General features: G+C 37.4%; 1 protein-coding gene across 6 annotated transcripts in view; it reads left to right on the top strand.

Moving 5' to 3' along the window:
- Positions 1 to 23,271, top strand: part of esrp2 (epithelial splicing regulatory protein 2) — a 43,878-nt gene extending 20,607 nt beyond the window's left edge. For 2 of the 6 annotated variants that reach the window (XM_028809330.2, XM_028809329.2), the window contains 12 exons: positions 365 to 479; positions 899 to 991; positions 2,098 to 2,152; positions 3,196 to 3,306; positions 5,966 to 6,098; positions 7,607 to 7,649; positions 8,444 to 8,745; positions 8,847 to 9,065; positions 9,985 to 10,183; positions 10,963 to 11,164; positions 14,578 to 14,758; positions 21,962 to 23,271. In XM_028809330.2, the coding sequence (XP_028665163.1) occupies positions 365 to 479; positions 899 to 991; positions 2,098 to 2,152; positions 3,196 to 3,306; positions 5,966 to 6,098; positions 7,607 to 7,649; positions 8,444 to 8,745; positions 8,847 to 9,065; positions 9,985 to 10,183; positions 10,963 to 11,164; positions 14,578 to 14,758; positions 21,962 to 22,120 (1,812 nt within the window). In that variant the 3' untranslated portion in view covers positions 22,121 to 23,271. Of the gene's footprint in view, positions 1 to 364; positions 480 to 898; positions 992 to 2,097; positions 2,153 to 3,195; positions 3,307 to 5,965; positions 6,099 to 7,606; positions 7,650 to 8,443; positions 8,746 to 8,846; positions 9,066 to 9,984; positions 10,184 to 10,962; positions 11,165 to 14,577; positions 14,759 to 16,592; positions 16,709 to 21,961 lie in introns of all 6 variants that reach the window. The other 4 variants (XM_051931685.1, XM_028809335.2, XM_028809332.2 and 1 more) reach the window with 4 other exon arrangements.
- The last annotated feature ends 2,950 nt before the right edge of the window (positions 23,272 to 26,221 follow it).

The following is a 26,221-nucleotide window of genomic DNA, read 5'->3' on the forward strand; positions in this document are numbered from 1 at the left end:
AGCGCAAGAGAGAGAGAGAGAGAGAGAAAGAAAAGTAAGCTGGGTAGCTTCTCAGCCATCTGCCAATAGCGTCCCTTGTATGAAATCAACTGGGCAAAGCAACTGAGGAAGCATGTACCAGAAATTAAAAGACCCATTGTCCGCAGAAACCCGCGAAGCAGCGAAAAAATCCGCGATATATATTTAAATATGCTTACATATAAAATCCGCGATGGAGTGAAGCCGTGAAAGGCGAAGCGTGATATAGCGAGGGATCACTGTATATTAAATATCTGATTTAGTTGTAAGTTTTATTTATGCCGTTGGATTTGGTGCACTTTTTAGTATGCTTATTCTTGTAATTTTTCTGTTTCTTCTGTAACAGAACCTGGTTTTGGCAGATTGCTTTTATTCTTTTTTTGATCTGCGAAAGGAGTTTCACAAATGCTGCCCAGACACTGGCAGTGCCAGAGATCAAACCCTCTCTTCAATGGCAGAGTGTATCCTTTCTAGGGTTGTAGTGTATGTGTGTGTGGTGGACATGGCATTATATTTAAGTGAGGCATAAATTGATTTTGTTTTAGGTCAAATTTGGAGGGATACATAAACATTAGTAGTAACTGTCCTGATTACATTTAGTGTGGGGTGTTTTTTTGAGGAAGTATGTGGATTATTGGGAACACATTTATTTTATCATTGAAAAAGTTAAATATTCTTCATTCAGTAAATGGTTTGCATGTGTGGACTCTATTTATTTATTTATTTATTTATTTTTATATATATATATATATATAAAAAAAAAAAAAAAAAAAAAAAAAACCTGGCAGTCTGCTAGCTTTTAACAGTTGTAATTTGTCTGAATCTGTTTCAATGAAAGTTAACTTCAAATTAACAAAGTCTTTCTTTAACATACAATTAGTTTTAACACTTTCTGCAGAAGAGGGAGAAAAGGGAATCTGTGAGGTGAAGACCATGGTGGCCATCATTGTGCAACTACTGTCAGAACCCTGGAGTAAGTCTGGTTTGCGTCAACTGGATGACCATTGTCATATTTGCTTAACACTTAAATTTTTAAGTTTACTTGCAGTTTAAATAAATGTTACAAACCTGCAGTTAAAGTGTATATAGAAGAATTTGTGTGCAGAATTGTATAAAGTAGACCATTGGAATCCTTATTAACAATAATTTACACTATTTCTTGACTTGAGGATATTTCTAGTTCCATATCTGTATCATTCCTTTTACATAATGTCTTTATAGGTCCATGCAAATCCCATTCCCCCCCACTTGTAAATCCTTGCATGTCTTGAACTTGGCATAGACTGGCAATTTTTAAAATTTGAAAACATTCTCCTAAGATATTTAATCACCTCAAATACTGCCAAATTGACCTGGAAATGTCAAAATTCAGGTCAAATTGCCCAACTTAAAAGGACCACCTAAAATATTCTCCTCTTGATTCCTGCCTCTGGCAGTTTTTTCCTCTTTTTTTCTTCTTTATTTAGGCTACTTTACTATTGCTTAATCCTGCAGATACTAGGGATGCTGTGATCAGGTGTTAGTTACTGGATCAGTAAATATAAAGTTACATTTATAAATGTATATTTTTAAGAGTATACAGTACATTTTTAAAATGTATACAGCTGTATTTTGTTTCCATCAGTTTACTAGCTAGACATTCATAATTCTTGGAGTAACTATATAGATATGATTTGCCATTTTAATTATACAGTACTTGTTTCTTAAACTTATTCTGTATGACATGTGCGGACAAATAGTAAATATTCATGCTGTTTATTAAAGCTGCAAATCTATGAAACACACCAGGTTAACATGCTTAACAAGCTTACAAGTAAAAGACAAATTTAGCTTTTATTTGGGGGGGGAAGAGATGTTGCCTCTCTAGCAGTTTGAATTTTACTTTTGACATCACAGTGTGACTGTAGCTTGGCGCATTACTAGAAGTGACTTGGGTTATGGCATGGGGATTGAAAGGATATGCCATCCATTAGGTTACAAAATTTCTAGGTATTTAAAAAATTTTAGCAGTATTCCTGCCATGGCATTGCAGTAAATTTATTAGTATATAACATATTCAGTTTGTTTTATTGTCTGCAGATCACAAGTTTGCCAACTTTGAAACTGTGAAATGCAAATTTGAAACTGGTGCATGGTAAGTAGACCTTATAGAGTAGGTTTTTTTTTTTCTTCTCCTCTTCATATATGCATGTATGTATGTGATCTGGTAGTGATGGTGAAGTCTAGTGGTCTAACTAGTTTATGGATTGCTTTTAATTGACTTGAGCAACGTTTATTCAAATTTAACACTGCACTTGTGGATGATTTTACCACTATTAACTGCTGCTTTGGTCACATCTGTGAAATTGGATTTGGTAGGGAACTAGATCAAACTTTGCCTTCGTGTCTTAAATATGTGGGGTCTGTTTTAAACCACTTATTGGATGGGTGCATAAGATCTAATGTTGTGAAGGTTAGTCTTCAGGTGGCAAGTTGCTTTTACGTTGTGGAAAGTGTGGAGTGCAGACTGCTGATGTAGTCGGTATAAATTTAGATGTTGGCAGTGGAGTTGTTTTGGAGAAAGTATTCAAGTTCTGATTCCTAGTTGACCTGTTGAATGCTGATTGGGATAAGGGCACAAGTGGTGATAGCCAATGTGAGAAGTACACAGAAGAAATTATGGGAACTACCCCCATTCCCCCCTCTAAAGGATTGTGGCTCTCTGGTATTGAGCAGTTAAAGGTAGATAGATGAGGCCAAGGAAGGCATGTTTGGGAGTAGTGTCAGATGATGTGCAAAAAATGACCGTTTGCCTTTGCCACCATTACCAAAGTTTTGTTCTGGACCAAAACAAATTTTGGAAAATATTTAGTGGCAGCTGGTTAACTAGGTTAAATCTTGAAAATGGCCATCAAAATGGTGGTGATAGAAGAAACATAGAGTATTCTAAAATCGAGTCAGTGTGGTGTCTTTGGCTTTAAATTTGTTTGCTCAATTTTGTAAATTTTAATAACATCTGCATCAAGGTCTTCTGTTTTCTTTAATCTATTTTCTCTTTGATGTGAACAAATGCTGGTGGTGGTAACTTTTTCTCTGTATGTATGGCCCTCGCATTCCAACAGTGTTAACAACCTTAGATACTTTTAGTAAAATTTCACTTTGGAGCAAAGATGCAATTCATTTTTGTTGCTTCTGCAGCAGCAAGTCGGAGGTGGTGGACAGTGAAACAGTAATCCGTGCAAGAGGTCTACCTTGGCAGTCTTCAGATCAGGACATTGCTAGATTTTTCAAAGGTCTCAACATTGCCAAGTAAGTCCAGTTTTATTAGATGCATTTTACAGAAAATGTGCCAAGAATAAGCATTAGGATCAATGCATGAATTTCCAGAATGTATGGGTAATTTAAGTTTGAAGGGTGACAGTGTTGTAGTGGTTAATGATGATGCTGTTTTACCAATCAGTCCTCTTGTGTTCGACTCCTGAGCTCTTGCTGCCTCCTTGTGTCTGCAAGAGTTTTTCTTTTGCTTCTTAAAAGCATGTGTGTTAATTTGACAACTCTTAATTGGCTGAATTAGTGTACGTGGGCCCTGCAATGAGGAGTCATTCTTGCCTTGCACCCTATAATCTCTGTATATGCTCTGACCCATGATTCTGAATTGGTCAAAATGTTTGAATACTTCAAATCTGGCTAATAAAAACTAAACTAAAATTTCTTAGGCAGCCTAGAAAGCTTTTGCACACCTGAAAATTAAAATTGTGACATAATAATTTGTACATTCAAGTCCTACATTGAGAAGCTAGTTGAAAAATGGCACACTTTTGAGAGAAGGTTGTATTTCTCAAGTGAGTGTAGGAAGGTGTTTGGGAAGGCCTTGAGGAGTGGTACTGGGGTAGTCTGGCGCCAACAGAAGAGTCCTTTAAAGATTAGGAGGAATGAAAACCCCACAAATGTATTGAATGTCTGTGGGTATATAGGATATACTGCGGTTTTTCAAAGGGGGACGGGGGGGACTGCTTTTCTCCAGCAGTTTACAGTTGTAGTACTAGTCCAAATAATGAATAGTAGACCTGAACATTGAAGTCTTAACATGGATCAATGGATAATTTTCAAATTGCTAAATTTTATTCAGATATACTAAGATTTTGTCAAAATTATTTTGGAAAGCGGTTTAATGTTTGAACCTCTACATTTTATTTAAACAATCCAAATTTGTATACTCCTGGGGTTCCTTGTGTACCAGTATATGCCAGAATATGCTGGAGAGGAATCGTCCCAATAGAATAAAGAGGGAAATCTTTATTGTGAGAGACAGAGGAAGATGTACATCATGGAGCTGCTGTAGTGCTTAGAGTGACTGGTAGTGGACACATGGGAAATGCTAGCTATTAGTAACACTTCATTATGGTGAAGAGAATGAAATTTGCTGTTACACAAATGAAAATCTTTGACATATCAGGCTACAATACCGGTTTTCTTCAGCGTATCCTCACATTGTTGCTGTTGAGTTTCCAGTCGTCATTAAGCTTCGCTCGCCCACCCCCTAGCCCCCGCTATCCGCGGGGGTGAGCTAGCATCTCTGTCGCTCACGTTGTCAAGAGGGGGACTGAACACACACTAAGCAGATGTGGTTGCTCCTCTGCAACCCCCTTTTAAACGGTGATACAACGAGGAAACTTTTTTTTTTTTTTTTTTTTTATGTAAGCCTCATCTTTGCTCAGCTGCTGGCTTGCTTCTGTGTGATATGCATGTCGCACAGCGCTTCGAATATTTAAAAGCCTGTACAGCAGCTGCCCTTTTGTCTCACTGCCTTGTCTCGTGGGATGTTAGTGTCTCCAATAAAATCTGTTCTCCTTCCAGGATTTTTTATAATTGAGAGATTTTTCCAAAATTGGAAGTAGTAGTCAAAGCTGAAGGGACATTGTGTATACACATTTACACAGCATGTTAACTGTGTTGCTATTTTGTATTAAGTAAATTCTGATGCACATTTTATTTCTAGTCTTAAGAACAAAATACAAATTTTACATTACCTTGAAGCATTTTAGACCTGTTTTGTAAAAACAGAACTTTATTGCTTCTAAAGTTTTGCTAATTTTTAGGTCTTGTTGATCTTTTAAGTGGGCAAGTATCTATTGCCTTTGTTAGCACTGGGGTTGTTTTTTTTTTTTTTTGTTTTTTTTAATGCTAACTATCCCATTTTGCTTAATATGATATTACACTGAAATTGTGGAAAATTCACCTTAATTTTGTAAGTACAGAGTTTAGCCTGTTAAATGATCATTTACTGATTTCTGCATTTACTAGGAGCTATCTGTACTATTGAGAGTGGAATTTTAGTGCAACCCGGATGATTAATCTTTAAACATTTCTTAAACTTGCATGTGTGTTGAACGTTTATCTGTAGTTTTCACCAACGTTTCAAAACCAGACCTCTTGCAGTAAAGTACTAAAGCTGTTGTCAAACAATGTAGGTCAAGTGTGTGGTGTTTTTATTTTGTTTTTAAACACACACGCATTGGTTCTGTGAAACTACTCCATGTTTTATGATACATTAAAAGTATTTCCATTACATTTACAAGTGTCAGTAAAATTTTTAAAATTTAAGTTTGTGGAAATGCAAAAGTCTGGCATTTTATATTTGCCTGGGTATCCGTAAAAGAGACACATCTGCATCTTACTAAGAGATTGGTTATGGTTAAAATCTACAGCTTTTATGACCAACAAGAGTTGGAGTTCTCATAGATTAGTGCGTGGGTCTTTAAAATCTAGATGTTCTACACTTACGTTTGTATTCTATATTTTGTGCTTACTCATGTATTTCTGAATGTTATGTATTGACTTCAAGAATTTCATCATATAATATAACTTAAGGTTCTCTTTGCTATCTGTACTAAAAAAAAAAATCTTGTACTCTAAAACATTTGTGTTTGTATAATATTTAATAGTAACAACTGGATAATTCTTTCAGGGGAGGTGTGGCACTCTGCCTCAACGCCCAAGGACGGAGAAATGGAGAGGCCCTGGTTAGGTTTGTTGATCAAGAGCATAGAGACTTGGCATTAGAGAGGCACAAACATCACATGGGTAGCAGATACATAGAGGTAAGAGCTAAAGTCGTAATCATATTTTTAGGGCCTATTCAGACTTGAGCATTGTAAATTTCCAGTGTTTAGCAATTTTTTAGCACTGTAATGTCTTTTCCATGCTTTTTAAGAGTTTTCAAAGTGTTCTATAGGGAAAATATAATAGATATCAATTCAATTTTCTAGGCTATGAGGTGTTGAGATGATTGTTGTGGTTTAAGAGCATCTTCTGACTTTGGTGCTTTTAATCCATCATATTACTGAAGTGCCAGTATCCTTCAGTGCTGTGATTGCATATATCGGGGTCACCCTGTTCTGGAATCAAGAGGACACTTTCTGGGCTGCCTACCAAATAGGCTGCATCCTGAAAAATTGCAGGATTACACATGAATGTTACAAATATCAAGTACTGCTATGTGGGTTGGGGGGAATTGCATCATTTTGCAGCAAAAAAAAAAAATTTGCATAGATGACAGAAGCTTGCACATTCATGACGGTGCGGTCTGTTTTTTTTTTTTTTTTCTAGTTTCAATGAGTTGCTGCATCGACTTCCTGTGAAAACGCTTCTAAACGCACTTTAGTTTTAGGAGCATTACCAATGATTTAAATGGAACCAATGTTTGTCTGAAAACTGATGCATTCTGGAGTTTAACTTTTTCACTGCTAAAACACACATGTGTGAATTGCAGCATTGAAAATAATGGAAAATTTCTTTTCAAGCAGTTTAAGGGTCCTCTTAGTCCTAAAATGCTAGAAAAACTCTAGGATGTGAATGGGCATTGATATTTCTTGGTATGTGATTAATGTTTATATATGGATCGCCCAGCCTTTATTTTGTTGTGGGTTCCTCCATTCCCTTTCTTCTCCTCTCTAGGTTATTTGCTTCATTGAATGTGGGACTGTATTTCAGTGTTTATATATTTTTCTTTTTAGGTCTGGGTTATATACATAAATATTTGTAGCACTGTTTTTAATGCCATTTTTAAATGCATTGTCTACATATATAGTGCATATAAACATTAAGAAGCTGCTGTGTGAATATTGTTACCTGAATAGCCAGTAAACAGCTGACATTTTTCATTTCAGCTGAGAACTTAATTCCTCACACTAGAGTTAGAGAGCATATTAATTCTTTGGGAACATAACTAAACCATTTAAATTGCTTTTTTCATGATTTCCAAAGAATTGGTTCATTAATGAAACATATTTTTCACCTTCACCTTGATCTTTTATCAGTAGCTATTTATTCAAGGGACAATTGTGAAGTCTCTTAAATATTGACTAGTATTTCAAATGCTTAAAAATCATTCCAGAGTACAACTTTCTAAATTTTTAATCTGAGATTCTTTAGGTATATATAGGCCTCTACATAATAGGTTTGAGTTAAAACTGGTGAGATTGTTTTGCATATTTTAGAATGCCAATAACAAATGCTTGTTTACCTTTTGCTTGACACCGTCCTAATGTTTTTAATATTTTTGATTGATTTCAAACATATCGATATGTTTAATGTGTTTTTTTTAAAGGTTTATAAAGCCACAGGAGACGAGTTTTTAAAAATAGTAGGTGGTAAGTATCAACATTTTTTTGAAAACTAAACATTTTTTGAAGGCTTCCCATTATACTGCCATAGGCAGTAAAATATGTAAAATTATATATTTTTTTGTTTTGTAGTATTCAAGAAGCACTTCTAGTCTCTAAGTTGTCCTTCGTTAATATACAACAAACATGAGTTTTCTTATCTGTGACAAAACCGTTTAATATGTAAGCTTTTAAAAACCAGTATACTAGCAAGAAGCAAATAGTGGTCATGGCACTGAAGTGAATTGGATTTATAAAATTGATGTTTCCTCTTTTTAATTTCAGGATTCTTAACCAGGCAAAATTGCATAAAAATAAAAATTTAATTTGGAAGTCTTTATTATGTATTTAACTGTACATGGTGTTTTTTATTGCTTTCCCAATTATTGCTTTTTTTTCTCAAAACAAAATTGAATTACAGTATAAGCCATCAAAAATACAATTTCATAATTCACTCCAATTTCATTTTTTCAGATGAAACATCTTTTACTTGTTTTCACAAGGCACTCTGTCAATCTTAATGTAGCATGTGTATGTAAACTGCTCTTGACTGAAATATGAAGAGCTAACCACTTATTCCAGTGAGGAGAGCTTGTCTGTGTTGAGGCATGATAGGACTGCATTCCTCATGTGAAGGGGCACTTTTCAACCAAAATGTTGAACACTTTGCTTGAAATTCCAGTTAAAAAGTTTTTTGTTTTAATTATAAATGATCTTTTAGATATTAATGTGCACCGCTAAATTTAAATGAGCTTACTTTTTTTTTTCTATGAAAACATCAGGTACTTCTAATGAAGTGGTACAGTTCCTTTCAAAGGAGAACCAAGTGATAATCCGCATGCGCGGTTTGCCATTCACCGCAACTGCAGATGATGTCCTAGGCTTTCTAGGAACTGACTGTCCTGTGACAGATGGAAAAGAGGGGCTGCTTTTTGTGAAATATCCAGATGGGAGACCTACAGGGGATGCTTTTGTGTTGTTTGCTTGTGAGGAGTATGCTCAGAATGCAATCAAGAAGCACAAGGAAATTCTTGGAAAGCGTTACATTGAACTCTTTCGAAGCACTGCCGCAGAGGTTCAGCAGGTAATGTTTATTTTGATAAGGTTTACATCAAAATCCTTTGTCAGAGCTCAGGTTGAACCTCTTCCAGCAGTCTGATTTATCCATTTATTTTCTATCTGCAGGTATTAAACCGGTATCTGTCAACTCCGCTCATCTCCACTCTCCCTCCTCCTGTACTCCCTATCATCACACAGCCATTCATAACAACCGGCAATACACGAGATTGTGTACGGCTCCGAGGACTTCCTTATACAGCCAGCATTGAAGACATCCTGGAGTTTATGGGAGAGTTTACTGTGGATATCAAGCCTCATGGTGTTCACATGGTCCTCAACCAGCAGGTTGGCTATGCTTTCCAAGTGTGGTGATTGCAGTACTCTTCAGTTTTATCAGACAAGTACATTTTTTGCCCAGTGACCATTTATAAAAGGGATTGGAGTGTGTGTGTGTGTGTGTGTGTGTATGAATAAATATGCATTCCTTGTTTGTGAAGTAGCCCTTGTAATGGCTGTGCCTCATGTACTATACAAGTATGTTCAGTTTTCAGTACTTTCTGACCACAAGTGGGGATAAAATTTACAACTCTTTCAACAAGATATTTGAGTCCAATGTAAACTGGATTCTTGCACCACCCCAAAAGGTGACACAGCAAGATTTCTTTTCAGATAACCATATCTCAAATGGAAATAAATTATTTGGTTTATCTTTTTTTACCTGTAAGTCACAAGTTTTTTTTACAACTTTCAGCATTTTTTTATGCTGTGGGTAGAAAATGCATAATTCTTTTTTTGTATTAAAATTTCACTTTTTTTTTTGTTTGTTTTAAATTGTATGGTACAATTAGTTTACAAACTAGTTATATCCTCATTACCATTTGCATATCATTACTGCACATTTTCCATGTGACTTTGCTGGATCACTAAAACAGCGTATTAGATTTGCTCAAGTGTATTTCATGAGCTTGGAAAGTAGTATTTCATCTCAGTCATTATGCCCCAAGGAAGCTCAGTGTGTTAGTGTCCATGTTTAGAAGCTTGTATTTTAAATTTCTATTTTTATTTTTGTTGAAACATCACACATTTTTCTTACTGAAACACTTGTGTACATTTGTTTAGTAGAAGTGTGGCTTCATTTTTTAACTTGTCACTGATTAAGTTTAATCTGCTTGTTCTTGTTATAAATGCCTTAATTCTAAACAAACTTTGGCCCATAGGAGCTTTTTGTTTACAATGTGAACTTCTTCTCTAACGTACCCCTTAGGGCCGACCATCAGGAGATGCTTTTATCCAGATGAAGTCTGCTGAACGAGCTTTTCTTGTTGCCCAGAAGTGTCACAAGAAGATGATGCGTGATCGCTATGTTGAGGTGTTTCAGTGTTCTGGAGAGGAGATGAGTTTTGTTTTAATGGGTGGCACATTAAATCGTAGTGGCTTATCCCCGCCTCCGTGTAAGTTACCATGTGAGTCCCAAATTTTGCTTCTTCGCTGCCTATGCCGTTTGTGTGGTAGGTGCTGGAGCTCTGGTTGATTAAAGACTGATAATATAGGGGGGTGGTAACTAAATCATTCAAAGAATTCAATTAATATGATCTGCTTATTGTTGATTATTCCTTAAACTGCCCTATAAATTTCTCACTGGGATTAGTTTAATACTTTTTAAAGGAATTCACTGCTAGAGGTGGTCTTTTGACTGTGCAGTACTTTTTAATATAATTCTTAATAGTAAATGTCTGTAGTGCTTAAATACAGGTAGATGTGTGTCTTTTTTATTATTATTATTAGGTGTGGTGCATGTGTTCTGTCTACACACCAACTTTTTTTATAGTCTGATTTTAATTATAGCCTGACAAGTTAGATTTAGAAATCCTGAGTAGTCATCTAAATTAAGTTTTTAATATTTTAAATAGATTATAACATGTACTGTAATTAGATAATTAGCTAAATAGAATTGTGGTTTTTTTTTTTCATTATTGACTCCATCTTGAATAGCCTAAAAGAGTCAGTTTCTAAATATTGATTTTCAGCTCAGTGATCAGTGAATGCCTTTAAATTGTATTATAGCATTTTGTGTGCTGGGAAATACAAAGCGTAATGATTTGCTTTTTTTAAAATCGTATTAGGTAAAAGTGCTTATTTTAAACCTCTGAAAAGTTCTTTCATACTTTGAAATTGTAAATAGTACTTTTGCTGCTACATTTGCTTTGAAAGTATAGATAACATTGTTTTCCTTCTGTACTAGGCCTTTCTCCACCTGGTTATGCTGCCTTCCAAACTGCTCCTACTGTGATCCCAGCTGATGCAGCATTGTACCAACCCCAAGCCATTCTTGCTTCACCTCGTACTCCCCAGCCGACAACTGCAACTTTGCCTCAGACGGTTGCCTACTACCCTGCACAAGCACATGCTCAACTCTATATGAATTATACTACCTATTACCCTAGGTGAATTGCAATTTTTGATGCTTTTTTTTGTGGTGCACTTAGTTAAAACTATTTTGTGTGTAAGTCATTAAGGATTTAATCTTGAAGCAGTGTACAGCCTATTCTTAAAAGCACAGTTGACAATGAAAAGTATTTGTTAAATGGCAGAAATCTAAGAGATGTGAGCCTGTCAGTTTTTAAGTCTTTTTTTTTTTTTTTTTTTTTTTTTTTTTTCCCCCCCCTTTTGTTTGGAAACAAATTTAACATAATGCTGTTGAATCAAACAAATACATTTTGCATAGTAAGTGCAATATGCTTTGAAAGAAAAAAAGTCACAACTGACAAAAATTAATGAACACAGAGACCCTCCTCTGATATTTTTTGTATATGAAATATAAGCAAGTAAAATAAGTTTGGGCCCAGAACATTTATTTTAGAACTAAGACTTCTTGCTAACTTTTTAGTTTGTAAAAATCCTTGGAAAGATCCCTTTCCCTTCATTCCTTAAGATCAGTAGATGAATTTCTTGAATTTGCTTTATGTTCACCATTATGGCCAAAGGTAAATGGACACATCTTCAAGTCAGTTCAGGTATTTCAGCCATATTTATTGTGAACAGGTGCGTTAAATCAAGCACATACAGTTGCTATGCAGTCTCCATAGACCAACATTAGCAGTAGAACTGGTATGTGTATTAGAGCTGTGTGACTTTAAACATGTCACTGTCATAAGATGCTATTTTTGCTACAAGTTGGTAAGTGAAAGTTGTTTGATTTATTTTTTTTTTTTGCCTCTGTCAAATGTAAATGTTGCTCCTAGAAGCTTCCACTTCACAATAACAGTCCAGCTGCAATGTTATATAGACCATGCCAACTTGGAGTTAAGCCAATGAGTACTGAAGTGTATAGATTGTAAAATTCTCCTATACACTGTTGCATTACTGGATAGATAGTTGTGGAAAATTAGGTTGTTTTTAAAATTGTATATAGAACATGGAATGTGTAGCTGGAGGACTAAATTTGAAACTAAATTGTTCAAAAGATTCAAATATATTTTCAATATACAATGGAACCTCGGGTCACGACCGTAATTCGTTCCAAAACTCTGGTTGCAACCCGATTGGGTCATGACCAGAAGTAATTTCCCCCATAGGATTGTATGTAAATAATCCATTCCGGACCATACAAATTGCATATAAATATATTTTTTTTCAATATTTTTAAGCACAAAAATAGTTATGCCATAGAATGCACAGTGTAATAGTGTTGTTCAATGTTTTTACATTTAGTTTACTGAGAAAACCTTGAACAGAGAAAACTAACATTGCAAGAGTTCACGCTATAGCCTTAACGAACCGCTCACTGTAAACACTTTTTTTTTTTTTTTTTTAATGAGTTTTAAGCACAGGGGAAAAAAACGAACATTTGAAAAATCCTTAATTTATATAAAAACTAACCATAAACAACCAAGAAAACTAACCTTGCATGAGTCGAGTTCTGGCATGAAGGAAGTGAGGAGGAACTGGGTGGAGAGGAGATTAGTTTTGAGGTAAAGTCTGTGACGATGCGGGTTCACTGCATACTACCATCTCGCTTCCGGGAGCCCTTAAACCCATCACTGTCGGTAATGTTACCGATGAGCACGATGGTGAGGCACTACAATGGAGCAAGGCGATGGTGCAAAAAGTGCCAAGTGCTTTTATTAAAATCAACAAAACAACAATCAAAAACAAAGTCCAAATTAAAGTGCAGTGCTTTCAGAATCCTTCAATAAATAAATAATCCCATAAAAACAGAAGTGGAGGTTAAAATCCAATAGAAAAAGTCTTCATTAAATACGAGGCTCAAACAATGCTGGAAGCAGTCTCTTTAAAAACAAGCCCGGTGCATTCTTTAACTGGTGACCCCCGCTGCCTTCTCGGCCTTACACGGCCAGCCGTCGTCCTTCTGGTTACTCCAGCTCCTTGATCGCTCAGCTGGAGCGACCACTTCCTTCTGCCCCACTGCTTGGGCTCACTGTCCAGCTGCATGCCTGCGAGCACGTGGTCGCTCGCTCACACCGGTTCTTTCCACACTGCTTCCTGCTTACTTCCTCACTCCACAACCTCAGTCTTTCTTTTCTTTTTCTTCTCTTTAGCCGCCTCGTGCTTCTACTTTATGAAGAGGACGTGGCAGCTGTAGTGCAGCAATTTATTTAAAACTGGCCTCTTGACGTGAGCTGTGGACCCGCTATACCACAAAGTGTGTCTGCGCGATGCGGTCCACATCTAATTATGCAGATCCAGATCGTCTGGATGACTTTGATTTATGCAAGGACAATTCCAGTTCGGCGCAAAGATGATTCTTCATGTCGTCAGTTCGCACACTTCTCGATGGTCCAGGATTTTTTGGGTGATTTTTCTATGTAATAAACTTTAGTTTTAGCGTAATGAAAATTGCATAATTAGATCTGGACCACCCTATACTATACAGGGAGAGATTGAACATGTGTGGAAATCGGTGGCACGTACAAACCGGAAGGGAAACGAAATGGAGCACAAAGAGTTCACAGCAAATGCACAGGGAGAGATTGAACACGTGCGGTAATCATCGGCGCGTACGAACCAGAAGGGAAACTGGCTTGTTCGTCACCCGAGTGTGTGGTCGTGAACAGATGCAAAAGTTTGGCAAACTTTTTGGTTGTAACCCGATTTGTATGTGTTCAGAGACGTTCGTGACCCGAGGTTCCACTGTAGGTACCTTTTTAAATATCACAATAATATATATATTAATTATATAAAAATAAATGTAGTAGTTGAATAAAAAATCTGACCCAATCTCATCAGCTAAAACTTGTTTGGGTCTTCCGTTAAAATCTGTGCCTTTTAAGGATATAGTGAGAGAACACTTCCCCCCCACCCCATCCCAAGCTTAAAGTTGTGAACTTGGTCTTTAAAATTTTGATCACTTTGTAAAGTAGAACGTTACTGTTTTTACCTTCAAAAAAGTTTTATGTTACACAAAAAGAATAAGCTGTTTTAAGTTTCAGATTTATTACTAATTTCTCATCTTAATTGCCATTTATTGCAATCTGTAAACTAACCAATAAACTTAGGGTGGAGGAAAGACAAAACCTTTTTGCATTTTGATGTGTCTAACCTGTGAACCCAAAACTGCAACCTTCATAATTTTACAGTTACCTCACTACTTAGTGGCTTTAACTGTTGTTGAATTGGTCATGTGCTTCCCAAAATGCTGTGAGAACCTTATTGTGTAGCATCTGGACCTGAATTATCTACCTGTGTTTTGTTTGTCCAAATCATTTCCTTTAAATTATAATTATCAGAAGTTTAGTGTCCTGTCCATGTTCAAATAGCATATATTGCTGAGGATGTCCTCTGAAGAAGGAATTTTGAATGTTACATGGGACTTATGTATGCATATTTTTGCCTGCAGCCCCCCTGTTTCGCCAACCACTGTAAGTTACTTTGCTGCTCCGGGCTCTGTGGCAGCTGCTGTTGCAGCCCAGGCCTCACAAAGCCAGATGTTACCACAGCCGGGGGCATTGGTTCGCATGCAAGGACTTCCCTATAACACAGGTGTCAAAGAAATTCTCAGTTTCTTTCAAGGTTACCAGGTAAGTTCTTCCTTGCTTTAAAAGTTTCATTAACGTGTGCATGGTTATAGTAACAAAGTGGTTAAGTATTGATAGACCCTATTTAAGAGAGACCTTTACATAGGAGATCAATAAAGTCTACTTCCTTAAAATTATCCTTCCCCTTTTTTTTTTTTTTTTTTTTTTTTTTAATCTGACATTCCAAAAATATTTTGTTTCCTTACCCCTCTTTCTTTATCATAGTTACCCAAAATTCAGTAAAGGGATATGTGGGCAGTATGGATGCGATCCTTGTAGTAAAAAAGAGGAAGCTGTGCCCTATTGTAGGATGATAAACATATTTAGCTCTTTTTCTAATTGAAGCAGTTTATAATATTGGAAACATGGGTAAAAATTTAGTTTCACTTGATGATTCTTTGGTAGTGAATATTCAAGACATAAATTCAATAAATTGAACTTCTACCCAGCCAAGCTCAGCTACGGATGCCGCATAGCATCTGTGGTAGGGTAGAAGGGGAAACAAACAGATAAGCTTACCTGTCTCCACCACAATGTGTTTTGAAATTGTGCAGCCTTCACTTTTCCATGTTGAATATGTGCCTAACTTGTATTTTCTTTCCTTTTGCTAACTTTTGAAAGGCGTTCTTCATGTCCTAAAGTGATAAGACCTTCTCTCATTTGGTATGACTTTTGACAAGCAGTGAAGCGAATGGTGATGCCAGTCTAATGAGCACTTGTTCAATTGTTTGTCTTTTGTGTGTCTTCCATTCCCCCCCTCCCCCCACCCCCCCCTACCCCCCCATTTTTCTGGGCATGTTTGAAACGGGAGCTGGGTATAATGGCTTGTGCACCATTCACTTTGCCAAAACCGTTACCAGACTTGCCTCACATCAGTCTTGCAGGCACATGTATACTTTTCCAGCCAAGAATGTTAGCTGACTTTAGCAAAAACAAAGTTTATTTTTGGGTTGAAGTTGTGCACCCTGATCACAACCATGCTTTATACATTTTCCAAGGTGTGCCTGCATGGCTCAGTGGTGGATTATGTTAAATTTTCAAATGCAGTATGGAAAAGTGATGGTTTTACTGTTTAAAAAAAAAAAAAAAAAAAAAAATAGGGCAAGATATACAATTGAGTAAACTATACAGCTGAAATTTCGTATATTAGCCTCCTTGATTTTACTTTGTTACACCATTTTTCTTTTCCTTATATCGCATGTCTGATAACGGTGTGCTTAAGTCCACCTCACTGGTAGTTTAATAGACAAGGTGGCTTTTTATGGTCACAATTGCTGTATGCGGTACAGTATCATCTCATTTAGTGGCTGTGGTGGAACTGGATAAGTTTAATTCTTTACTGTTTGTGGTGGGACTGTTTGTTTCACCTCTTTTTAAAGTGTTTATACAGTATGTCACAAAGGGCAAGTGACAGCAACAAAACACACTGCCAAGATTGTATCTAAGAAAAGAAGTAAATGGAATGTTGGAGGATTAGAGCAAGTAATGGGTTTTCATTTATATATTGGGGAAAATCGATTAACTACATTTCGTTTTAAGAGTAACATAAGGGAAAACTTTTTTGATTTCTGATTGAATTAAATTTTAAGAGAGAACAGTCTAATTTTTGTTTGAGGGTGAATCCTTCCTGTTAGTGAAAACATGCTAGTATACACTTTGGTGGTGGTGCGTCCTGTTGTTGTTGCATTGAGTTTCATGCCTTGAGCTGACATTTTGACTATGCCTTCCTGTGATCTGTGTTGCCTCTCCATGATGAGTGATTGTGCCTTTCTGTACTGTGAGCATTGTCTTCTCTGCCTTGTGCTGACTATTTGGTATGGTTTGACTTGTACTGTAGTTTGCACCTGATGAGTACAACAGCCTCATTCCAGTGAGTGATCAAGCAAGGAGCTTGTTACAGCCCCCCAAAGAGTGGCTCTGTTTGTAATTCCCTACCTTTGGTAAATCGAAAAGGTAAGATGCAGCATGAGGCGTGCCTTCCAACCGAGCCGTACTTTGGGTTGGTGTGGTCATTCCAGAATCCTTTTTTTTTCCCCCCTCGCCTGCTCTAATCCTCCTAACTCTTTGCGAATCATCCGCCTTCGCCTAGGTTGTAATAGGTATTACGATTAACACTTTTTTCTTTGGCGATGATCAACCTTTTTTTGCACCTGGTAATCTTTATTTTTTTTTCTTTTCTATCCCCACTGTAAAATTCTTCTGTTTTACAGTACATGTGTATTATAAGCTGGCCAGATCTCTACACTGATTAGTCTTAAGAGTACAAATGTATTTACTATATACTTTCAGTAGCAGTATCTAATTACTCAACCAATTTTTTTTGTTCTTTACACATTTTTATTAAACTAAACTGGCCATATGCTGCCAGTACAGGAGCAAAAATAAAGGTTTTTAATCGCCAGGATAACATGAGCAACAATCAGTATTGAATAGGTGGTGGGGATTTTTGGGCTTATTTGGATGGTGTCTATCTCTTTGTAGTGCAAGCTTCTAATGTTTTAAGTTTTACTTCTATATAGTTTTATAATAATCTAACAAATGCAAAGAATCAAAATTGCATTATAAACTAACTTTGCTATTTTAACTTCCTGTGTTAAAGTTTAAGGGAGGAGCTGCCAATATTTTCATTATAACATTCAAACTGCATTGTAAAATTTGTCCTTGTGAATTTAAAGGAAGTAATACTCAGCATTAATCTAGCAGCCTTCTCCTGGGGTATTACATTATATTGTGTAGCCTTTGCAGTTTATAGAAGCAAGATTGTTACTGCCTTTTCATTTGTACACATTAGAACTTATGCTAGAATTCTGCAGTTGCTGCTTTTATGATGATATGGGAGAAAGTCATTCTAGTCATTGAGGCAATTCTTAATGTTATATAAACACTTGGAGGCAAAGTCTTAAATGTGTCTAACAATTCAAGGTTATGAGCGTCCGCACATTAAGATTTTTGTACATTGATATTTTTGGTTGTTTGTTAATTTTGATTTGATTGGCACTATAAACTGCAATAAAAATGAAACCTTCAACAGATAAATCAGTAGCTGGTAAACTATCTTGGCTTGTGACAAAGCCCACGTATTGTCTTGTAAGCCGCTTTCCTGTAGATGCTGATTAGAAGTGCAGTCCACTTCTAAAGGGACTACATTATATAAAGGTTATTTTCTTATCTTGAGTTTAAAGCAAATAAAATAACTTGATTATGATTTTCTCGTACTATTTCACTCTTGGGTAAGAATTGTTACAGTGATAAAGGTTTTGTCAAAGCACTTCAACTGCAAATGGCTCTGGTACAACTCTGAAGTCTCCAGACTGCGTACTCTCCAGATTTGTTTGCATATTAACATCCTTTCTGTGAATGTAAGGCAGCACTACTTCCACAGCTACTTTTGTTTTATAAAAAAAAATACCATAAGACGCACTATATTTTGAGGGCTTAAAATATTTGGGTAAGATTTGAGGACTCCTATGGCCTTTTATGTATCTCTTTTTAAAGAGCCAGCAGAATTGTTCCTTTTCTCTGATTTGATTCTGTATTTGAAGCTTTGAGTATTCCAAAGTAGGCTTGCTAAGGAAAGCAAAGGCGAGTGTTCTTGTTGATAATTCATACATGTTGTCTTATACCCATTTTAAATGTGCAAAGTGCCACCTTAGTTTTTAGTGTTCTTGGTTTTGTCTCCACACAGAGCATACTTTAAGTAGCGGTTTTAACCAGGAAACTCCCACAATATCCCGTTTTTAAGCACTGATGTTCAGTCCTACCAAATTATTCTGGCACTGCTTCCTCCAGACATGGTTGTATTCTTATGATTCATCAATCATCTAATTGTGACTGAACCGCTTTGCCGTCAGTCCCTTGGACATGGGTCTTCTTTTTGGCTACTGCCAGTGCCAGTCAATTTTTGATCTGTTAGTACCTTAAAGTTTTGGTGTCCCTCTTGCTAAAACTGCAGAAATGGCTACTTTTAAACTCCTTTTTAGTTGTGTTCGCTGTCCATCTTTAATTCATGACTTCTTAGTTTTTAACAGAGTTCTTTGTATGTTGCAAGTCCTTGGGTTCCACCAAGAGATGGGAGATACTCTTCTAGAAGTATGGTATTCCCATTCAGGAATAGAATATCTATCTAGCATTTCTGAATACAAACCATGGAAAACATTTAAGTTCTTTAGATAGATAGATACTTTATTAATCCCAAGGGGAATTCACACTCTCCAGCAGCAGCATACTGATAAAGAAAAAAGAGTGATAACAATGCAGGTATACAGACAGACAATATCTTTGTATTTTGTTAATGTTTACCCCCCAATGGATGGAATTGAAGAGTCGCATAGTGTGGGGGAGGAACGATCTCCTCAGTCTGTCAGTGGAGCAGGAAAGTGACAGCAGTCTGTCGCTGAAGCTGCTCCTCTGTCTGGAGATGATACTGTTTAGTGGATGCAGTGGATTCTCCATTATTGACAGGAGCCTGCTCAGTGCCAGTCGCTCTGCCACGGATGTCAAAGTGTCTAGCTCCGTGCCTACAATAGAGCCTGCCTTCCTCACCAGTTTGTCCAGGCATGAGGCATCCCTCTTCTTCATGCTGCCTCTCCAGCACACCACCGCCTAGAAGACGGCACTCACCACAACCATCTGATAGAACATCTGCAGCATCTTATTGCAGATGTTGAAGGAAGCCAGCCTTCTAAGGAAGTATAGCCGGCTCTGTCCTCTCTTACACAGAGCATCAGTATTGGCAGTCCAGTCTAATTTATCATCCAGCTGCACTCCCAGATATTTATAGGTCTGCACCTCTGATGATCACGGGGTCCATGAGGGGCCTGGGCCTCCTAAAATCCACCACCAGCTCCTTGGTTTTGCTGGTGTTCAGCTGTAGATGGTTTGAGTTGCACCATCTAACAAAGTCCTTGATTAGGTTCGTATACTCCTCCTCCTGCCCACTCCTGATGCAGCCCACGATAGCAGTGTCGTCAGCGAACTTTTGCACGTGGCAGGACTCAGAGTTGTATTGGAAATGTGATGTATATAGGCTGAACAGGACCAGAGAAAGTACAGTCCCCTGCGGCGCTCCTGTGTTGCTGACCACAATGTCAGACCTGCAGTTCCCGATACGCACATACTGAGGTCTGTCTTTAAGATAGTCCACGATCCATGCTATCAGGTATGAATCTACTCCTATACTTATGATTGATGGTTTCCAGTCCTATTCCTGCAAGTTTTTGCTCTAGCCAGTTTTATAATTAGTCATTTTACCTTTAATCTTGTTTGCTTAGTTCTCTTTTTATTTTGTATTTAGAATGGAGCAGTACAGTGAGATTTACATTTTAAAGACATTTTGGAACGTGTTTGGCCTAGTTTTAGGGTCTTAACTCTTTTGCAACTTTCCTATTACACTTTCAGTTTCCTTGCTTAATTGTATCTTGGTATTAATGACATGTGAAATTGACACCAGGACACATGACTCGGTGTTGAATGCTACAGGTATTTGGGCATCAAACCTAAATTAGCAGAACACCTTAACTAATAAACCAAGATAAAAACATGACAATTATTCCCATTTCGCACACAAATGCTTGCTATACAGTGGTATTTAAAATCTGCTACATAACAGATTGGTAGAGCTTAACCAAACAAGCTCAGTGGTCACTTATTTTGACCCATCTCCCTCTCCCCAATAATCTCACTTTAAATTCGGTAGTTGTGCTCAATCTTGAAATTAAAACTCTTATGTATGTTGTAATTGGAAAACCACTGTGAAAGCCAGCAAAAGGTAAGTTTTAGTGTAGCAGAATGAAATTGTTAAAGGTCATTGAGTACGGTAACAAACATACTGTACAGAGAGCATTGAATAAAATGTGATAGAGGTTTAACTTCTATAGTGCATACCCTTATTTCATGTTATAAAATTTTTGCAGCAATTTTATAAATTCAGTAAATTGAACATGCAATTGCAGAAACACATTCAGATGATTTATAAGTTTGTTTCAAGCTAATGTTTACTGCCATAACTGCCAGACCAGCCAAAAAGAAAACATGTTTGTAAAATGGTTTTGGGACTAGAAGAAGGCAGGGCTCCTGATGACCCTACATCTCTGATGCTCGTTTTTCTTGTTTGGTGGTGGTAGTAGTTGTTGGAGTGCTTGCAAAAAAACAAAATTACAAATTGTAAAGCAAGCCTTTGGATATAACTCGCCAAGATGTGCTTTACTAGTGGTGTTGCTTTTCTCTTGAGCTTTCATTAAGCCTTGTGCAGAAGTTGGAGTTAAGATGTAACAGATGGGGAATGGTTGTGCCAGAATTTCACTTGGTATATGTTGGAGACTCGGAAAAATAGCACTATGTAGAGTGGTGGCGTTGGGGCTGTGATTGCTACAGTGTTGATTATGCAAGTGGCAATGAAGAATTTTCAATGGAATTGGCAAATATTGTGAGGGTATGTAATTCAGCAGGGCAATGTAGAAATCGTGTTGGGATTTCATTAAAATTGTTTGTGAGAACTGCTGCTTTCTGTTTGAGGTTTGTTGTTCTTTCATTTATTGTAAGAACATTTCTTAGTTATTTCCAGACTCTTCCATGTAATGTCTAAGCTACTTTGGATACGTGTGCTTAATCTTAAGTAGAAATTTAAAATCTGAATATCACACTTCAGTGAATTGTTTCATTTAAATGAACCTGGTGAGGGTGCTGTTTTCATCTAGATTGCTTTTCTCCTTTAAGGTTGTGGATTTAGAAGCAAAGCTGGAAAAAATATGTAAAAGTCCAATACAAATTAATGCACTTTTTTTTAACTTATTGTACACTAATTTACAAGTGAATGAATTCTCTCAAGCCTTTGAGCACTTGCTGTTCATTCATTCTTATCTGCTATAAGCCCACAGTGCAATGATTTCCCAATATGTAATTTTTTTTTAATTTTTTTTTTTTTAATTTATTTATTATTATTATTGTCAACCTTTTTGAGCTCATTAAGTAAGCTGGAAATGAAACCTTTATCAAAGATGTCTTTTCTAGCATGGTTTGGTGCAATTTATGGAATTTTAGAAGATGAGTAACACAGGGACGTTTATCATGTCGGCTTAAAAAATTGCTCACTAACGTTCAATAAAAGAGATTAATTGAAGTGGGAATTTTTTTTTTTTTTTTTGGGTCTTTTAGGAATTACTTGGTAGAATGGTAGAAAGTTTGAATGTTTGTTTCCTTTTATTCCAGCTGCATCCAGATTCTATACTTGTGTTGTACAATTTCAGTGGCCAGCGCAGTGGCGAAGCTTTGGTTACCTTTCCAAGTCTTGAAATGGCAAAGCAAGCTGTGGCTGAGCGGTCTGGTCGCACTATTGCAGGCAGATACATTGATCTTTTTGTGGTATAATTTTTTTGGCTTGGCAGATGGAAAGGAGCACAGATACCTCTGGAAGACTTTTTAATTAAGTTGTTCCTGTTAAAGTGCCTATTTTTGTTTTAAACCTGTCCTGAATGCTGAAGTTTGATTGTTCAAAAGAGACCTGATGGGTATACCTCAAATGGCAAATCACCTACCTAGCTGATCAGCGTGTGGGTGAAAGGACCTAAAAGGCCAAGCACTTCAGTGTACTGCTGCTCTATAGCCCCAACTTTTCTTTTTTTTTTTTCTTTTTGCACACATCCCAGCATCTGAGATTCTACAAGTTGTTTGAAGAAGCAGTCACTCTCCTTAATGCCTGCACTCTGATCTGTTTATGAACTAGCATAATTGGAAACCTTGGATTTATAAATATGAAAAGCTATTTTGTACCTGTATTTCTGGCCCTCAAATCTTTGGAAAGATTCAAAGTACCTCTGTTTTTGTTCCATCTGTTTCATCCTGGATGTCCCATTACCGGCTTGCTGGGGGGTCTGAAGTTCTGTGAAGTTCATTTACTTTACAGTGCTACAAGAGCCAACAGTCTGCCTTCCATTAATGTAAATCCTGGTTGCCATTCCCATTTGTTTTTACAGTGAAACACACCTCAGAGGATACAATAAGTCTATAAAAAATGGAGACCTTGGAAATGTTTTCTTCTTGAACCCAAATAGATGGACTTGTATACATTCATAAGAATCTACAAAAACCTGGACATCCGAGATTTGTTTCCTTAAACAGTTCTGTACCCTTGTGTGCCTTCAAAACATTTAACACTTGAGAATTGAGTCCAGTGGAGCTGAGGCCAGCTTTCAGTTACTATGCCTTATAGTGCATGTTATGTAGATTTTTTTTTTTTTTTTTTCTGTATGTGGACAAACCATACTGTGTATTGTATATGCATATGATTGACTTTAACTGTAGTTGTCTGAAAGCAATCTGCTACATGGACACCTTGACTCGCTCATTATTTTATGCCTTAAATGAGTGTCCAGAGCAGCAGAAAATGTATGAGAACCTCAACAGAATAGAGCTTGAGGTTTTTGTTTTTGTTTTTTTTTATTATTTTAACAAGTTTGAAACTTGTTTGATTTGAGAGATTTGTATGTATCTTTAAAATAATAAACAAAAACCTAATATAATGAGTCATTTTTTGTATTTTTTTAAGACTAAAATACTTTTCTGAGTATTGCTGAGGTACTGCTTCTGTGTCACAATGTTAAGAGTGGGACGTCTCTTTTGCTCTGTCCTTCATTCCAGCCAGAAGTCACTGGAAGATATTGCAGACTACATTTATTTCAACCTAATCTTTATTCAATTATGTTTTTATTCTCTTTTTGCACCACTAATCATTTGAATTTCCCTTCATGCTTTAATAAAGTATTGTTAAATTCACTGGTTGGGGTTTTTAAGAATGGAGTCTCTGGGCTAAGCTAACGTCTTTCTTTGAAAAGGCCCAATTGTGTGTCTAAGGTGCTGTTGTGATTGTAATGTGACCTATTTAATTTTAAGCAAGACTGTCTACATTTCTGTATTTTGTCCTTGGCAGATGACAATTTTAGAAAAAAACAAAAAAGGGTTTTGAAAATTCAACATCTCTTTTTTTTTTTGAATTGAGAGACTCTGCTAATAGAGCCAAATGTAAAGGACAGGAGTCATAAACCCACAAATTTTGAATACTGCGGCTGCTTGTCTGAAGCAGTTACGGTTAGGCCTGCATTGGAGGATATGAAGGTAAGAAATAAAATTTGAGACTGATGCCCAGTTTGTGCAGCTCTGGTGTGTCACCAAAGCCTACCACACCTCCAAACTTTGATTTGCCAAAGTCCTTTTGGCCAAGGCTGCTTGATCTGTTTGCCTTTGTAAATGCCCAACCCCCCAGCATCTTAGTTGTCAAAACATTTTTGTAGTTTAATAAGCAGGAGGAGAGGAGGAAGGTAAAGAGTGGAACTGAGGGTAGGAACTTTGAATGTTGGCAGTATGACTGGTAAGGGGAGAGAGTTAGCAGATATGATGGAGAGAAGGAAGGTTGATATATTGTGCATGCAAGAGACTAAATGGAAGGGGAGTAAGGCCAGGTGGATTGGATTCAAATTGTTCTATCATAGTGTGGATAGTAGGAGAAATGGAGTAGGGGTTATTCTGAAGGAACAGCATGTCAAGAGTGTTTTGGAGGTGAGAAGAGTGTCAGAGTAATGATTATGAAGCTGGAAATTGGAGGTGTGCTGATGAATGTTGTTAGTGCATATGCACCGCAAGTTCAGTATACAATTGGTGAGAGAGAAGATCTTTGGAGTGAGTTGAAGTGATGAACGGTGTACCCAAGGGACAAAAAGTGGTGTTTGGAGCAGATTTCAATGGACATGTTGGTGAAAGGAACGGTGGAGACGAGGGGGTGATGGCTAGGTATGGTGTCAGAGAGGAATGAAGGTCAGTGGATAATGGATTTTGCCAAAAGAGTGGACATGGCTGTGGTGAATACGTATTTTAAGAAGAGGGAGGAACATAGGGTTACACACGAGTGGAGGAAGATGCACAAAGGTAGATTACATCCTATGCAGAAGAGCTGATCTGAAGGAGACTGAAGACTGCGAAGTGGTGGCAGGGAAAAGTGTAGTTAAACAGCATAGGATGGTGGTCTGTAGGATGACGTTGGAGACCAACAACAAGAGGAGGAGAGTGAGGGCAGTGCCAAGGATCAAATGGTAGAAGTTGAAAAAGGAAGACTGCAAGGTTGAGTTTAGGGAGGAGGTGAGACGGGCACTGGGTGGCAGTGAAGAGTTACCAGAAAGCTTGGGAAACTACAGCAGATGTAGTAAGGGTGACAGCAAGAAGGGTGCTTGGCGTGACATCTGTAAAGAGGAAAAGGAAACCTGGTGGAGGAATGAGGAAATACATGAGAGTATACAGAGGAAGAGGATGACAAAGAAGTGGGATAGTCAGAGATGCAGAAAGTAGACAAGAGTACAAGGAGATAAGGCACAAGATGAAGACTAAAGAAAAAGGTGTATTATGAGTTGTATGAGAGGTTGGACGCTAAGGAGGGAGAAAAGGACCTGTACCGATTGGCTAGACAGAGGGACAGAGCTGGGAAAGATGTGTAGCAGGTTAGGTTGATAAAGGATAAAGATGGAAACATACTCAAGTGAGGAGATTGTGTTGAGCAGATGGAAAGAGTACTTTGAGAGGCTTATGAATGAAGAGAACAAGAGAGAGAGAGAAGAGGTTGGATGATGTGGAGATAGTGAATCAGGAAGTGCAACGGATTAGCAAGGAGGAAGTAAGGATAGCTATGAAGAGGATGAAAAATGGAAAGGCTGTTGGTCCAGATGACATACCTATGGAAGCATGGAGGTGTTTAGGAGAGATGGAAGTGGAGTTTTTAACCAGATTGTTTAATGGAATCTTGGAAAGTGAGAGGATGCCTGAGGAGTGGAGAAGAAGTGTACTGGTGCTGATATTTAAGAATAAGGGGGATGTGCAGGACTGCAGTAACTGCAGGGGAATAAATTTGATAAGCCACAGCATGAAGTTCTGGGAAAGAGTAGTGGAAGCTAGGTTAAGAAGTGAGGTGATGATTAGTGAGCAGCAGTATGGTTTCATGCCAAGAAAGAGCACCATAGATGTGATGTTTGCTCTGAGGATGTTGATGGAGAAGTTTAGAGAAGGCCAGAAGGAGTTGCATTGCATCTTTGTGGACCTGGAGAAAGCATATGACAGGGTGCCTCGAGAGGAGTTGTGGTATTGTATGAGGAAGTCGGGAGTGGCAGAGAAGTATGTTAGAGTTATACAGGATATGTACGCGGGAAGTGTGACAGTGGTGAGGTCTGTGGTAGGAGTGACAGATGCATTCAATGTGGAGGTGGGATTACATCAGGGATTGGCTCTGAGCCCTTTATTTGCAATGGTGATGGACAGGTTGACAGACTAGATTAGACAGGAGTCCTCATGGACTATGATGTTTGCTGTTGACATTGTGATCTGTAGCGAGAGTAGGGAGCAGGTTGAAGAGATTCTGGAGAGGTGAAGATATGCTCTACAGAGGAATGAAAGTCAGTAGGAACAAGACAGAATACATGTATGTAAATGAGA

The sequence above is a fragment of the Erpetoichthys calabaricus genome, chromosome 9, assembly GCF_900747795.2.
Source record: "Erpetoichthys calabaricus chromosome 9, fErpCal1.3, whole genome shotgun sequence".
Classification (NCBI taxonomy): domain Eukaryota; kingdom Metazoa; phylum Chordata; class Cladistia; order Polypteriformes; family Polypteridae; genus Erpetoichthys; species Erpetoichthys calabaricus.